The sequence below is a fragment of the Schistocerca nitens genome, chromosome 8, assembly GCF_023898315.1.
Source record: "Schistocerca nitens isolate TAMUIC-IGC-003100 chromosome 8, iqSchNite1.1, whole genome shotgun sequence".
Taxonomy (NCBI): domain Eukaryota; kingdom Metazoa; phylum Arthropoda; class Insecta; order Orthoptera; family Acrididae; genus Schistocerca; species Schistocerca nitens.
The window spans coordinates 309690923-309707811 of record NC_064621.1 but is presented as its reverse complement, the minus strand read 5'-3'; the positions used below and the strand labels follow the sequence as shown (position 1 = coordinate 309707811).

The following is a 16889-nucleotide window of genomic DNA, read 5'->3' as shown; positions in this document are numbered from 1 at the left end:
AATGTTCAGAGTCACTCACGAGTGACTCTGGAGTGAAAAGAAAATTCCACTGTTATATGCAGAGGAGAAAACGGTTAGGTGGGAAGAGTGCATTGAAGTCCTCTATGAGGGTGAAGATTTGTCTGATGTGATAGAAGAAGAAACAAGAGTCGATAGAGAAGATGTAGGGGATCCAGTATTAGAGTCGGAAATTAAGTGAGCTTTGGAGAACATAAGATCAAATAAGGCAAAACCGATGGACAACATTCCATCAGAATTTCTAAGATCGATGGGAGAAGTGGCAACGAAACGATTGTTTACATTGGTGTGTAGAATGTACGAGTCCGGCGACACACCGTCTGACTTTCGTAAAAATATCATCCAAGCAATTCCGAAGACTGCAAGAGATCACAAGTGCGAGATTTATCGCCCAATCAGCTTAACAGTTCATGCATCCAAGTTGCTGACAAGAGCAATATACAGAAGAATGGAAACGAAAATTGAGGATGTGTTATATGACGATCCGTTTGGCTTTCGGCAAGGTAAAGGCACCAGAGAGGCAATTCTGACGTTGCCATTGATAATGGAAGCAAGACTAAAGAAAAATCAAGACACGTTAACAGTATTGGTCGACCTGGAAAAAAATGTAAAATGGTCCAAGATATCCGAAATTCTCATAAAAATAGGAGTAAGTTATATGGAGAGACGGGTAATATAGTACAATATGTACAAGAGCCAAGAGGAAATAATTAGAGCAGACGACCAAGAACGAAGTGTTTCGATTAAAAAGGGTGTAAGGTAGAGATGTAGTATTTAGCCCCTACTTTTCAATCTGTACATCGAAGATGCAATAATGGAAACAAAAGGAAGTTTCGGGAGTGTAATTAAAATTCAATGTAAAAAGATATCAATGAAACAATATGTTTATGACATTGCTATCCTGAGAAAGTGAAACAGAATTACATGATATACTGAATGGAATAAACAGTCTAATGGGCACAGAATATGGACTGAGAGTAATTCGCGGAAAGACGAATATAATGAGAAGTAGGAGAAATGAGAACAGCTAGAATCTTAACAATAGGATTGATGTTCACGAAGTAGATGAAGTTAAGAAATTCTGTTACCTATGCAGCAAATTCACCAATGACGGACGGAGCAAGGAGGACATCAAAAGAAGCCTAGCACTGGCAAAAAGGTCATTCCTGGCCATGAGAAGTCTACTAGTGTCAAACATAGGCCTTTAATTTGAGGAAGAGGTTTCTGAGACTGTACGTTTGGAGCATAGCATTGTATGGTAATGAAACATGGAATGTACGAAAACAGGAACAGAAGAGAATCGAAGCATTTGAGATGTGGTACAACAGGCGAATGTCGAAAATTTGATGGACTGATAAGGTAAGGAATGAGGAGGTTCTACGTACAATCGGAGAGGAAAGGAATATGTGGCAAACACTGACAAGGAGAACGGAAAGGATGGTAGGGTATCTGGTAAGACATCAGGGAATGACTTCCACGGTGTTAGAGGGAGTTGTAGAGGGCAAAAACTGTAGAGGAAGACAGAGACTGGAATACATCCAGCAAATAATTGAGGACGTTGGTTGCAAGTGCTAGTCTGAAATGGTTGGCACAGGAAAGAAATTTGTGGCGGGCTGCACCAAACCAGTCGGAAGACTGATGACTCAAAAAAAGGTGAATGAGGCAATGTATGTATGTAAGGGGTGCACCATGTGAGAAAGACGTTTCTCATATATTTGGTACACGAAGTGTAACTTCCCGACATTGTGTTAACCGTTAATTCTAGTATTCGAAAGAAAGTATTATTAAATTTTATAGTCATCATTACAGTCTTGCGAAACAGTTATAATATACGTTTTACATTTTACCCCTGAGGGTGTAATTATCCCCATGTTGGAAACCACTGCTCTAAACGCAGACGGATGGAGCGCACAGATTCCAGCACAGTGGGACATGCAGGTGTCTGGTAGGGCATTCAGTCACCCATCCCCGTTAATATTGCCAAACTCGGCAGTAACTTACCGACCATTAGAAACACGAGAAAAAAACAAAGAAAAAGAAGAGAAGATCAACTAGAAGGAGGGACAGTATGATGGAATATATGTTAGGACACCAGGTAATAGCTGAGGGGCCCGTAGAGGCCAAAATTTGAAGCGGAAGGTAGAGAATGGAATGCATTCAACATGTGCTGAAGGCCTTTAAATGTTAATGTTATTCTTCGATGAAGATGTTATAACAGGAGAGGGGATTGGTGCGTGCAGTGCGAGGACAGACAGAACATTGACACCATCTCCTACCGACGCAAAATGGTTTCGCCTCAGCAACAAAAGATGGTCAGCAACATTTTCATTCATAGCCGGCCTGAAGGTCACAGCTCCTTGCTTTGTGTTAATGGAGGCCGTGCTGGATTTGTATCCAGGAGATACATAGGGGTTGCCAACCTGTCACCCACTGTGTGTTGTTAATCGGTACACTGCTCTAGACTGCAACTCACATGCAGGGCAGTTTCTAAGTTTTCCTATGCAGCTGTTATGATGAGGAGGGAAAGATGGAGGTAGCTTCTCGAAAATGTTAGGTGTTAACTTTCGAAACAAGTATTTTAACACCAGCGTTAGTGGTGTGCATGATTTCAAATCGCCAGTTACTTAACTTACTAAATAATTTCCACCTGTTACAAACATCCTGGAAATATTTAAAAAAAAACGCTCCAGTGCTTCTTCAAAACTTCATTCACAGAACCGGTTTCGGCGTCGACATCAGGCAGTCTGTCTGAAACTCCCATATGTTAACACATAATATGATGGACATATAGAAATTTTAATTTTTTTATAATAGGAGTTTAGAGGCAATTTTTATATTTGCATAGTACGTGTATAGAAATAACGTACAATTTATGTTGTGCTGTAGGGAAGCAACGTCAAATGATAAAAACAATGAAGCCAAATGGCTTTAAGAAAAGTTTCGAACGCAATAGTATCATGAGGAAAATGGGAAAGGCGTAATTGTAAAAACTGTACAATCCGTTACTTTAAAAATGTTAACATGGTTTAGCTTACAAAGAGTTACCTGTTGCGTTTCAAAATTAAATTGCATGCTGCTTTATGGACATTTATGAACAGAGAGAAATTTACGCTCATCTGAATAAACCCACGGGAAAGACGCTTAACGAGCAGTGCACATTAAGGAGCACCGTTTTCTTGAATATCTGCGACTCAGTTATTCCAAGCTTCCTTTAAAGATTTTCCGCAAGTCTGTAGCTGCAGCTAGTTATTTGTAAACATATTTTTGTAAACAGTCGACGATGCATCTAAGTAGGTTAAAGCCGTCAACACTTCATGGTTGTTAAAATTGCACTTGTTGAGGTCGTACCTTTATGTACGACTTGGACACATCGTTACAACTGTTTTACATTTTAATTAATTAAAAATAATTAGTTTTAGCTTTCATTCGAAAAACTTGCAACTGTAGTTCTGAAACACATCACAATACAACTCTTTTAAGCTAAAGCACGTTAAGAGTCTTTCGACTGTAAGTTTTTATAATTACGACACCCCCATTTTTATAATGACTTCAGTGGGCGCGAAACTTTTTTAAAATCCACTTGGCTTCTACTGTTTTTTTTTTCATTTGACGTTGCTTCTGTACAGCGTAACGTAAGTTCTAAATTATTTCCACACTTGTACTATACATTAATAAGTATCACATCTCATCAACTACAAAAAAGAGAAATATGTATACGCCATCACATTATGTATTGAAATTTAGCAGTTCCAGACATACTTGATAATGGTCTAATATAAAGGCTAAAACCAGTCGCATGAACTTGATAAAGTTCTGAAAAAGCAACTGGGGCAACTTTTCATTTTTTAACAACAGCTGCACAATTAGCATCATCCAGAGATGGAGAAAATAATAACTCCTGAAATAATTAGGCGATGTTCTTCCTATTGAGTGTACGCTTATAGTGTTACGTTCCGTAATTTCATTGCAACCAAAATAAAAATCGTTCTCTGTTAAGCACGAATTTCTTACAGTGGGAATTTTTTTTATTTCTCTCTTTCCTTTGTCAGCTACAAAACTTGTATTACAAGTCTTTCGAAGATAGTAGACTCCACTTGTCCCTGATGGAGTCATAGTGAAAGGGCGGGAGACGATTTAACACCCCGTCCATGATGTGGTCGTTAGGGACGTATCACGAACTCAGATAGGACTATGATGGTGGAGGAAATTTTACATGTTCTTTCAAAGGAACCATCCTAGCACTCACATTAATCGATTAATAGGGACTAGTCAAATCCTGAATCTGGACGGCCCAACTTGAGTTGTGTGCTGTTCTTCTAGTTAACGTAATTCTAGTGTTTTAAGCACTGCACCACCTCCCCCCCTGGGAGTCTACGTCATGAAAATATTCCACTCTATGGATTCCAAGCACGGGTGGTCTAGATAGTGAGGACATGGTTCCTTGCTTTATGAAACGTGAAAGACAAATACAAACAATACATAAACACCGAAGTATGTGAGAAGTGAGGATGGAAGTGTAATGTTGCACTGAGTTAAATTTGTCACCCTTTTTATACATATTCACACTTCTATTTCCTGTTAAGTGTGACTACTGGATGCTAAAACACAAGAAAAATTTCACGCGCCATTAGAATAAGACTAGGATAACAAAACAATGGAACATTATGTTTTATAATTGTTAGAAATACTACAGAAATTCAAAATGTGTAGAAGGTATGGAAAAATGTTGAAGTAGATTTTTGAAGTTTCCAGAGAACATGTGGTAGAACGTACCTGTAGGAAATCTCGAGGAGTGGCTCCAAGAACTTGCAGGATTTTGTCGTACCCGGAGTCCTGGCAAAACTCGAAAAACATCTTCCCAAAGAGTTCCAGTATCGTGTTAGCGGGAATCTCTGTAAACACAGTAAATTGACGTTTGTGAGCTTTACAAATTACAACGGTGATCAGGTGATCATGTTTCTTTGTGAAATTTATTTATTAATCATACAGGTTTCCCGCATCTATGGATTCATCACTAGACTCAAACTGACTACCATTGATCTTGCCGTTGGTGGGGAGGCTTGCGTGCCTCAGCGATACAGATGGCCGTATCGTAGGTGCAACCACAACGGAGGTATATCTGTTGAGAGGCCAGACAAACATGTGGTTCCTGAAGAGGGGCAGCAGCCTTTTCAGTAGTTGCAGGGGCAACAGTCTGGATGATTGACTGATCTGGCCTTGTAACATTAACCAAAACGGCCTTGCTGTGCTGGTACTGCGAACGGCTGAAAGCAAGGGGAAACTACAGCCGTAATTTTTCCCAGCTTTACTGTATGATTAAATGATGATGGTGTCCTCTTGGGTAAAATATTCCGGAGGTAAAATAGTCCCCCATTCGGATCTCCGGGCGGGGACTACTCAAGGGGACGTCATTATCAGGAGAAAGAAAACTGGCGTTCTACGGATCGGAGCGTGGAATGTCAGATCCCTTAATCGGGCAGGTAGGTTAGAAAATTTAAAAAGGGAAATGGATAGGTTAAAGTTAGATATAGTGGGGATTAGTGAAATTCGGTTGCAGGAGGAACAAGACTTTTGGTCAGGTGATTACAGGGTTATAAATACAAAATCAAAGAGGGGTAATGCAGGAGTAGGTTTAATAATGATTAAAAAATAGGAGTCTGGGTTAGCTACTACAAACAGCATAGTGAACGCATTAACATCAACAAAAGCAAAATGAGGATAATGGAATGTAGCCAAATTAAATCGGGTGATGCTGAGGGAATTAGATTAGGAAATGAGACATTTAAAGTAGTAAAGGAGTTTTGCTATTTAGGGAGTAAAATAACTGATGATGGTCGAAGTAGAGAGGATATAAAATGTAGACTGGCAATGGCAAGGAAATCGTTTCTGAAGAAGAGAAATTTTTTAACATCGAGTATAGATCTAAGTGTCAGGAAGTCATTTCTGAAAGTATTTGTATGGAGTGTAGCCATGTATGCAAGTGAAACACAGACGATAACTAGTTTGGACAAGAAGAGAATAGAAGCTTTCGAAATGTGGTTGCTACAGAAGAATGCTGAAGACAAGGTGGGTAGATCACGTAACTAATGAGGAGGTATTGAATAAGATTGGGGAGAAGGGAAGTTTGTGGCACAACTTGACTAGAAGAAGGGATCGGTTGGTAGGACATGTTTTGAGGCATCAAGGGAACATAAATTTAGCATTGGAGGGCAGTGTGGAGGGTAAAAATCGTAGAGGGAGACCAAGAGATGAATACACTAAGCAGATTGAGAAGGATGTAGGCTGCAGTAGGTACTGGGAGATGAAGAGGATTGCACAGGATAGAGTAGCATGGAGAGCTGCATCAAACCAGTATCAGGACTGAAGACCACAACAACAACAACAACACAATGGAACATACCTATATAATTACTCAGAAATGAAGTACTGTTATTGACAGAGTTGAGTGAAGAGAAGAATAGCATCGGATTACTGCTGTTTGGCAGGAAAGTATACTGCCTCACGAGAAGGTGACCAAGACTCAGTGACGAAGACTCAGTGACACGGTTCACTTCTTAAGTAATGCACATAGTCTTACGTTTACCTACATAGTTATCAATTGTACAGTGTTCCTCTACAGTTATTCATTATATTCTCCCTGTTTCTCAGTGACTAATTTTCAAATCGGGGGAAACTTCTCTTGTCTTTAGTCCGGATTGCCGTCTGAGTTTAGATGTTGACTGTTAATGACTTTTCAAAAGTGCATGCGAGTAGGCCAGCACCAGTCAACTGGAGACGTCTTTTGAGCATTTTCTTTAAACAATTTACGATGTGCGTAAAATCACGATAGTAAACTAAGAAGACTTGTGGTTTACATGTAACTCTGTCGCTCTTGATGTTGCTATGATGATGGCAAGCAAGGTTGAACTCATCACGTACTCGACCTCTGACCGAGTACGTCTGGTTGTGGTAGGTGTCATCTGTACATCTCCACTCAGTGGACTATGATCTTAATTTCGTCTCAGTAAGCGACGTCACGTAAAAAGTGAAGACTCCATACAAGCGTGGTCTATCTTCAACGTCGAATCTTTCGTTTAGTAAGACACGTGCTTAACTCTCACGATAACCATGAAAAGTACCACACAGGAGAGAAATTATTCTACGGTCCTTCGTTAACCTTCCAGAAAATTCCCGTTCAGAACTGTGGATGCTCCTCTATATTTTTGTCACATTAAGTTTCAATTTTAGTGTAAACTCTTCGATCTCCAACAAACACAGTACACCAGTCACGATACAGCTCCTTTGAAAAGCGTAACTTTAAAATAGAGAACGCTGTGGATGAAACGAGATATCCTCTTATTTCTCAGGCCTTCATTTGCAACTTACACAATTTTCACTATCATCATGTTCACCACTATCATCGTTGTGGTGAACGTATGCGTGGCGAAATGATTACCATGGTAACAGACCATTGGTAGCTGGTCGGTGACTTACAATTAGAGATGTTAAATATTTACAGAAACCATGAATATTTTCCTCCTGATCTCTTGTGAAGTTTTCTTACACTTTACACACACTTTTACTTTTTCAGTGATAACTGCAGGGATGATTTCCGCATCTCCAGCTACATAGATGCACCGTAAGCACCGTACGTTGTGTGGCGGAGGGTACAGTCTAACACTGTTAAGATTTCCTTTCCCGTCCAACTCGCGAGGGAAAAACACTATCTGTACGACTCCATACGAGATCTAAAAAATGGCTCTGATCACTATGGGACTTAACATCTGTGGTCATCAGTCCCCTAGAACTTAGAACTACTTAAACCTAACTAACCTAAGGACATCACACACATCCATGCCCGAGGCAGGATTCGAACCTGCGACCGTAGCAGTCGCGCGGTTCCGGACTGAGCGCCTAGAACCGCTAGACCACCGCGGCCGGCATACGAGATCTGATTTCCCTCATCTTATCTTCGTGGCCCTTGCACGAGATACATCTTGACAGCAGTAAAATAGTTCTAAATTAAGTCGTAAATGTTGACTTCTTACATTTACTCAATAGCGTTTCGGGAAACGAACAACTTGTTCCTTCCATGGATTCCCATTTGAGACCATGGAGCATTCCCGTAATACTCGCGTGTTGACCGAACCTACCAGCAACAAATCCAGCAGCACGACTCTGATTTTCTTCCATGTCTTCCTTTAATCCGACCTTTCATCCTGAATTTTAATCTCAATCCTGAACTTTCCTTATACCCTCCTGGAAATGGAAAAAAGAACACATTGACACCGGTGTGTCAGACCCACCATACTTGCTCCGGACACTGCGAGAGGGCTGTACAAGCAATGATCACACGCACGGCACAGCGGACACACCAGGAACCGCGGTGTTGGCCGTCGAATGGCGCTAGCTGCGCAGCATTTGTGCACCGCCGCCGTCAGTGTCAGCCAGTTTGCCGTGGCATACGGAGCTCCATCGCAGTGTTTAACACTGGTAGCATGCCGCGACAGCGTGGACGTGAACCGTATGTGCAGTTGACGGACTTTGAGCGAGGGCGTATAGTGGGCATGCGGGAGGCCGGGTGGACGTACCGCCGAATTGCTCAACACGTGGGGCGTGAGGTCTCCACAGTACATCGATGTTGTCGCCAGTGGTCGGCGGAAGGTGCACGTGCCCGTCGACCTGCGACCGGACCGCAGCGACGCACGGATGCACGCCAAGACCGTAGGATCCTACGCAGTGCCGTAGGAGACCACACCGCCACTTCCCAGCAAATTAGGGACACTGTTGCTCCTGGGGTATCGGCGAGGACCATTCGCAACCGTCTCCATGAAGCTGGGCTACGGTCCCGCACACCGTTAGGCCGTCTTCCGCTCACGCCCCAACATCGTGCAGCCCGCCTCCAGTGGTGTCGCGACAGGCGTGAATGGAGGGACGAATGGAGACGTGTCGTCTTCAGCGATGAGAGTCGCTTCTGCCTTGGTGCCAATGATGGTCGTATGCGTGTTTGGCGCCGTGCAGGTGAGCGCCACAATCAGGACTGCATACGACCGAGGCACACAGGGCCAACACCCGGCATCATGGTGTGGGGAGCGATCTCCTACACTGGCCGTACACCACTGGTGATCGTCGAGGGGACACTGAATAGTGCACGGTACATCCAAACCGTCATCGAACCCATCGTTCTACCATTCCTAGACCGGCAAGGGAACTTGCTGTTCCAACAGGACAATGCACGTCCGCATGTATCCCGTGCCACCCAACGTGCTCTAGAAGGTGTAAGTCAACTACCCTGGCCAGCAAGATCTCCGGATCTGTCCCGCATTGAGCATGTTTGGGACTGGATGAAGCGTCGTCTCACGCGGTCTGCACGTCCAGCACGAACGCTGGTCCAACTGAGGCGCCAGGTGGAAATGGCATGGCAAGCCGTTCCACAGGACTACATCCAGCATCTCTACGATCGTCTCCATGGGAGAATAGCAGCCTGCATTGCTGCGAAAGGTGGATATACACTGTACTAGTGCCGACATTGTGCATGCTCTGTTGCCTGTGTCTATGTGCCTGTGGTTCTGTCGGTGTGATCATGTATCTGACCCCAGGAATGTGTCAATAAAGTTTCCCCTTCCTGGGACAATGAATTCACGGTGTTCTTATTTCAATTTCCAGGAGTGTATTTCCATTATTGCTTGTTCGGTGTATAGACTAAACAGTAGGACCGAAAGACTGCTTCCTTGTCTTACAAGCTTTTTAATCCGAACGCTTCGTTCTTGGTCTTAGTCTTATTGTTCCCTCTTGGTTTTTATACATATTGTACAAGATGCGTTCAGTGAATAATGCACCACATTTTTTCGTAAAGCAAGTTGGTTTTATTCTGAATTCCAATATGCAATATTATTCCCCACTCATTTGGCTACAAAATCCTGTTTCTCAACATAATCTACGTCCAGTGCTGCGGCATTGCGCCATTTTACTGCGATGGACTGTTGGCCGCAAGGTACCACTTTAGTGGTCATCGTCGGACCCGACGTCTTGCTGAATCGATAACCTCCCCATCATCCACGTACTGTTTCCTGAGCAGTGCCTCTTTCATCGGGCCAAACAGGTGGAAGTCGGAAGGTAGGAGATCCGGGCTGCAGTGAAGATGAGGAAGAACACTCCAATGAAGTTTTGTGAGCTACTGTCGGGTGCAGACTTGTTTGAGGCCTTGCGTTGTCGTGGAGAAGGAGACCTTCGTTCGCATTTTTTGTATCGACGAACACGTTGCTGTCATTTCTTCAACTTCCTGAGGGTAGCACAGCTGTGCGCGGTCGACCGGCACTTGGTGGATAGGATAGGTTTGTACGACCTTATTCTGATGACAGACACGTCGTCCAACGACTCACCGTGCTTTTGTTCACTGTCAGGTCTCCGTAGACATTCTACAAGTACATATTGCATATGAATATCTGCGAGGGTCAGGTTTTTTGTCAAAAGAAACTCAGTGACATTTCCCTGTTTGGAACGTACCTCTGTTACAGATCCATTTCCAGGGCTACGTAGAGCGCCACCACCCATCGAAAATTCGTGAAACTTTCGGGACTGAAGAGGGAACATTCCACGACGTCTCAAAACAGCTCTGCATGTTTTAAGTTGCAATTGGCCGAGAGAAAAAAATGTGATGCGATATTTATTGAACATGCCTCGTAAATCACCCGTAATTCCCTGTAGTTTGCTCCTATTTTTCTCAGAATTTTGAACACCTTGCAGTATTTCATATTGTCGAACGCTGTTTCTAGCTCGAAAATTGCTATGAGCGTATATTGATTTTTCTCCTGTGTTGGTTCCCTTATCAATAGAAACGTCAAAAAATGGTTCAAATGGCTCTGAGCACTATGGGACTTAACTTCTGAGGTCATCAGTTCCCTAGAACTTAGAACTACATAAACCTAACGAACCTAAGGACATCACACACGCCCATGCCCAAGGCAGGATTCGAACCTGCGACCTTAGCGGTCGCGCGGTTCCAGATTGAAGTGCGTAGAACCGCTCGGCCACACCGGCCGGCAATAGCAACGTCAGAAATACTTCTCTAGTACCTAGGCCTTTCCTAAAGCTAAACTGATCGTCATATAAAAGGTTCCCAAATGTCTTTTCCATTCTTCTGGGTATTATTCTTCTCAGCAGCTTGGGTGAACGAAATGTTAAGCTGATAATGCTATAGTTTTCGAACCTGTGTACCCTTGCTATCTTCCGAACTGTGTGTAAGATGTTCTTCTGAAGTCTGATGGCAGCCTTCGTCGCAATTAGATTGCTCTTACCCGCACTGATCTTAGAAAATCCTGTAGATAATATCCCTTCCACCGTATTCGATCAAGTTTCCAGAGCTCTTTTAACTTATGACTCTAATATTGGACCCCCTACATCTTCCTTATCGACTGCAGCTTCTCCTTCGATCAAATTATCAGATAAGTCAGCTCCCTCATAGAGGCCTTCAATGTACTCTTTCCACCTATTTGTCCTTTCCTCTGCGTTTAACAGTGGAAATCCCATTGCAGTCCTCGATTTCTTCACATTTTCTCGGCAGCCATTTCGCCTTGGCTGTCGTACACTTCATATTTCCTTCATTCCTAAGTTATTTATATTGCTACATTCGTGTCTCTTACTGGGCGTTTTTGTACTTCCTCCTTTAGTCAAACAACTGAAGTATTTTTTCTGTTACTTAAGGTTTGACGGAGTTACCTTCCTCGTATCTTTGTCTGACAGTCCATCATCTGTGGTTGCACTCTTCACGGACGCCCATTCATCTTCAACGGAAGTGCCTGCGGTATACATTGAGTAAAATGTCATCATTACGCGAAAACATTTTCAATGGAGGCAGGAGGTAATCCTACAGTTGAAGATTGGTATCGGTAGATAACAGCTATTGAGTTTGTCTTGTGTTTGTGGAACGTTTTATGTGAAGATCGAACACGACATTGCCAACTGTTTAGCGCTAGTATATGGATTTTGAAAAACGTCGAGATATTGGCACGCATATTTAACCACCATACCAACAGATTTCACGGATCATTGACCATCGTGTAATGACTTCAGAACGAGTGGCAACGAGATTGGCTCAGACTAGCAGCGTGGAAAAGAAGAATCGGAACGTGTCCTTCCAGAAGTGCTACACGACAACAACACAGTAAGATTTTTCAGCTACAGGGTACCTGGCAAAGGCATGCTCGATTTGAAAGCTGAAAATCCCTAAAACTAAGATCTACAGACGAATCCAACAAACGATATGTTTATTATTAATTTTATACAGGAGTTACATAGAATTTTCGAATTAGTTCGAAAACCTACAAACAGATAGCGGTGTAATCAAATGGTTCAAATGGCTCTGAGCACTATGGGACTTAACTTCTAAGGTCATCAGTCCCCTAGAACTTAGAACTACTTAAACCTAACTAACCTAAGGACATCACACACATCCATGCCGAGGCAGGATTCGAACCTGCGACCGTAGCAGCAGCGCGGTTCCAGACTGTAGCGCCTAGAACCGCTCGGACACCCCGGCCGGCGTGGTGTAATCCCTGCAGTGTCCATACATAGTGCACTGCAGCTCAGAGCGATCAGTTTCAAGGTCAAAATGTGAAAGAAAGTTAGCATATCGAAGGAAGAGGTTAAAATCGTATCTTATATTGAGCAACATGATGTTCTGGTACGGGAATACTACAGGGTAGAGAACAGTCTTGCGGCTACAAAGTGCAGTTTTAAAACACTATTTAATATAACTTATTATAAAAATAAAAAAAATAATGTAAAAAAACTTTCTATTCCTAGACCGTAATTTCCTGTATACAATTGCAGCAAGATGACTAGCTTCGGTTCTTTTCCACAACCATCCTTACATCGTTCAAATCGAAAAAATCGATACATATGTATTGAAAAATATCATCATTACCTGTGTTGATGCACTGAAATGTATTCGTATTGTGGGCTACCAAGATCATGACAGAACGTCGCTTAAAACTTCATAATGAGCGAGCCAAGGTTTGCACTATAATCTCGCAAGATGACGGTAGTAAAGAAGGAAACTTATCAGTTGTATTAGTAAAATCTGCTTTATAGGTCCATGATTTGCAGTTGTACAGCAAGTATTGTAGTGAGAACAATATATGCAACGGTACAATAATTAAGACACATAGGAATTACGACATGCAGCTGCTAGTGTGCACTGATTTGCATCAATGATGAAAATTGAAAATTTGTGCCGGATAGGGATTCGAACCCGCGTCCCCCTGCTTACTAGGAGGATGCTCTGACCACTTATTTTTGTCGCTGGTCCATTTTGTTAGTTAATATTCTCCCCATTTGGTCATCGCAACTGCACGAACCACTCCAGCACGCCTCCCGTCAGACCCAAATTCTCAACTTATCCATACAGTACCACTGTTGTGCCCCTTGCCCTTACCCTTATTACGCGCGGCGTTTCGCCGACTCCTGCAAGAGTTCGGGCGTGATGTGCATCATTGCCCATTTTCACATTGATTATACATGTTGTGTCTGTTCCTTCGAACATGTCCGAAAGAACAGACACCACATATATAATTAAGGCGCAACTGGTCAATGATGCCTTCGGTGCAGTTGCACATCACGCTCTAGCTCTTACGGTAATCGGCGAAATGCCGCCAGTAATGAGGGTAAGGGCAAGGAGCACAACAGTGGTACTGTATGGATAAGTTGAAAATTTGGGTCTGACGGGAGGCGTGCTGGAGTTGTTCGTGCAGTTGCGATGACATCTGTGTCCAGATCCCTCAGTGGTCAGAACACCTGCCTAGTAAGCAGGAGGCCCAGGTTCGAATCCCACTCCGGTGCCAACTCTCAACTTTCCTCATTGATGCAAATCAATGTCCACCAGCAGCATCATGTCGTAATTCCTTTGTGTCTTGATTGATAGTGGCTGCAGGATCAAAACTGTGTCTGTTCTTTCGGACATGTCCTTTTTAAGCCACACTGTGGAGCACCGTTACATATACTGCTCTCACAATAATATCTGCTCTACAATTGCAAATCCAAGGCATGTGATGCAAGTTTTATAGATGCAACTGACAAGTTTCCTTATGTATTACCGTCATCTTGCGAGATTATGATCCACAACGTGGCTGGCTCATGATGAAATTTTTAACAGATCGTAATCTCCTTCGCCCACAATACGAATGCATTTCAACGCATCAATACAGTTAATGATGATGTTTTGCAATGCATATGTTTCGCTGTTTTACGATTTGAACGATATGAGGATGGTTGTCGAAAACAACGGAGGCTAGTCATTCTGCTATGACTGTATACAGAAAATTACGGTCAAGGAATAAAACGTCTTTTTTGACTATAGCTCTTTAATTTTTTAATACCTTGCATCAACACCACTGTCTCCTCCCTGACAATAGCAAGCTTCGCCAACGATTTAATTTACCAAAAGCACCCTATGCGAAAAGCATTCGCAAACTCTTCGCCAAATTCCAATGGACGGGTGGTGTGGCTGATGACCTAGCGGGTAATGTTAGCCCCAGGCAGACTGTAGTTACTCCCGAAAAGTCGCCACGCTTTCTGTAATTATTCAGCAACATCCAAGGAAATTCGTCCGAAGAATTGCAGCAGACACTGATAGGAAGCGTTCCAACACGCAGAAAATACATGGCTCCATTTAAAGGCTAAACCCACCGGGCCTTTTCTGCACGAGTTGTGCGACAGATTGTTAACTTCGCAAACAGGGTTTTCACAGTGACTGAAAATGAAGGATTTAATGTTGATTGCATCTGGTTCATAGATGAAACAGACTTCCTCCTGAGGAGAGTCGTGAATAATCAAAACTGGCAATTGTGAGGTTCCGAAAATCATCATCTCTGTGATGCAAAACTACGGTATTCTTCCTAACTTTATCGTTTGGACTGTGTTATGCAGCAGAGGCATTATTAGCCTTTTTTTCTTGCTAGAAACGATCACTAGTGAACACTAAGTTGCGGTTTTGGAACAATGTGTCGCAACACAACTAGTGTTGGGGGATCAACCAGGAACCGAGCGGATCGTGTAAAATAAGGAATAGGCATTTATCTTTCTTGATGTGTATTTCAGGAATAGACTGGCTGCGTTGGATAATTGCAAATTTATTGATACAGGGATGGATTGGTCTCCATATTCATCCACTCTGACTGCTTTTGACAACTTTCTGTGAGGCACATTAAAAATCCATCTGGCCAAGCTGGACGAGCTTGAATCGGTGATCTGTGTAAGAACTGAACCCATTTCCGTTGAGAAACTACAGGATGTGATGGCAAATTTCATTGTTCGTGTGCACCACACCCATACTGCGAGTGACAGACATTTTCAGAAGATTGTTTTGCGATTCCAAAGACTGATGGTGCGGGACAGGTTTAATTATGCACACTGATACTGCATAGCATACAGCACCAGCTGTTAGCAGATTTTAAAACTATTTATAAACTTCTGTATCACTTCTGTGTAAAAGTCTTAGTAGATTTCATCATAAAGATATCTTTTGTTATACTCATCTATCGATCCTAGTTCTCGAGATATATAATTTTAAAATCGGAGATTCCTTTGCTGTACATCCTGTGGCTTTTACGAATTTTCAGGTGACAACAGATGAAATTTCGGGAGAGTGGCACCATGCACCGTGAACCATGCACCATCGAGATCAGATTACCGGAAGATGGGTTGAAATCACTAGTTGCTACGCATCGTTTACTGCTGACACCATACCGCAGACAGTTAAAATTTGCATGCTGTAGAGCCAGGCGCAATTAGTACATTAAGTGGCATTCTGAGGTGTTCAGTAAGACGAGACTCGTTTCTGTTTGTGGCAGTCACATTGACACTAACGTGTTAGTCGCAGGAAGCAACGCGTCTCGCGCCTCAAACTCCACCAACTCTTGGAATCTTGGTGTGGGGACGAGTTACTGGGTATGAGAAAAGGAGCGATTTGGTGACTGTTGAAAGCAGACTGAAAGTTCGCCAGTCGCCAGTATGTGGCAAGAACGGTAAGAACCTTGATGACCAGCATGACGCCCCTCTCGGTGTCCATCTCCTCCTGCCTCCTGCGCTGCGCATCTGCTGCTCCCCACTCTGTCCATCTGCTCCTTCTCCCTCCATTGTCCATATTCTACACCCACTCTCTCTGACCATCTCCTCCTCTCACTGTTTCTGTCGATATCATTGCTTTCCCTTCCTCTGTCCAGTTTCTCCTCACCATCCTCATCTCTTCCTCCCCTTGCCTCTGTCAATTTCTGCGTCTTTCCTTTTTTGGTCCACCTGCGCCTCCTCCCTCCCCTCCACCATCTCCGTAAATCTGTTCCTTCCCCTCTGTTCAACTCCATCTCCTCCTGCTCCCCCTATCCCGCTATCTCCTCGTCATCCCCTCAAAGTCTGGCTCCTCCTCCCTTCTCTGTCCATCTCCTCCTGACCCTCCGTCCATCTCATCCTCACCCTCTGTCTGTCTGTCTCCCACTCGTCGCTTTCTGTCCACTTCTCCCTCCCCCTCTATTTATCCATCTCCTCCTCCCCCCATCTGCCACCATCTCCTTCTTTCCCCCCTTGTCTGTCCATCTCCTCCTCAACTCCTCTCTCTTCATGTTACCATCCTCCACTCCAATAGGAGTCTCTTCCTCCTCCAACCTTCGCTCTTCCAGTTACCAGTCCAGCTCAAATAGGAGATTCCTGCCTTATATTTTTCCAGATAGTAAGTGGTTTGGATACCAAGTTTGTTGCGGTCGATCCAGAAGCTTAGGAGGCACTTTGCCCACATAAGCACATGCCAAATATTTTTCACTTATATTTCGAACATATTTGTGCACATATTTCACTTTTCTTACAAGCGAATTTCCCGCTGTAGTTTCGTTTCCATGCATTCC

The 16889-nt window shown here is 43.2% G+C and overlaps 1 protein-coding gene across 1 annotated transcript in view; it reads right to left on the bottom strand.

Moving 5' to 3' along the window:
* LOC126198632 (guanylate cyclase soluble subunit beta-1) overlaps positions 1-16889 on the bottom strand; it is a 264556-nt gene that overhangs the window by 213072 nt on the left and 34595 nt on the right. The window contains exon 4 of the mRNA XM_049935094.1: positions 4792-4910. Within this exon, the coding sequence (XP_049791051.1) occupies positions 4792-4910 (119 nt within the window). The remainder of the gene's footprint in view (positions 1-4791; positions 4911-16889) is intronic.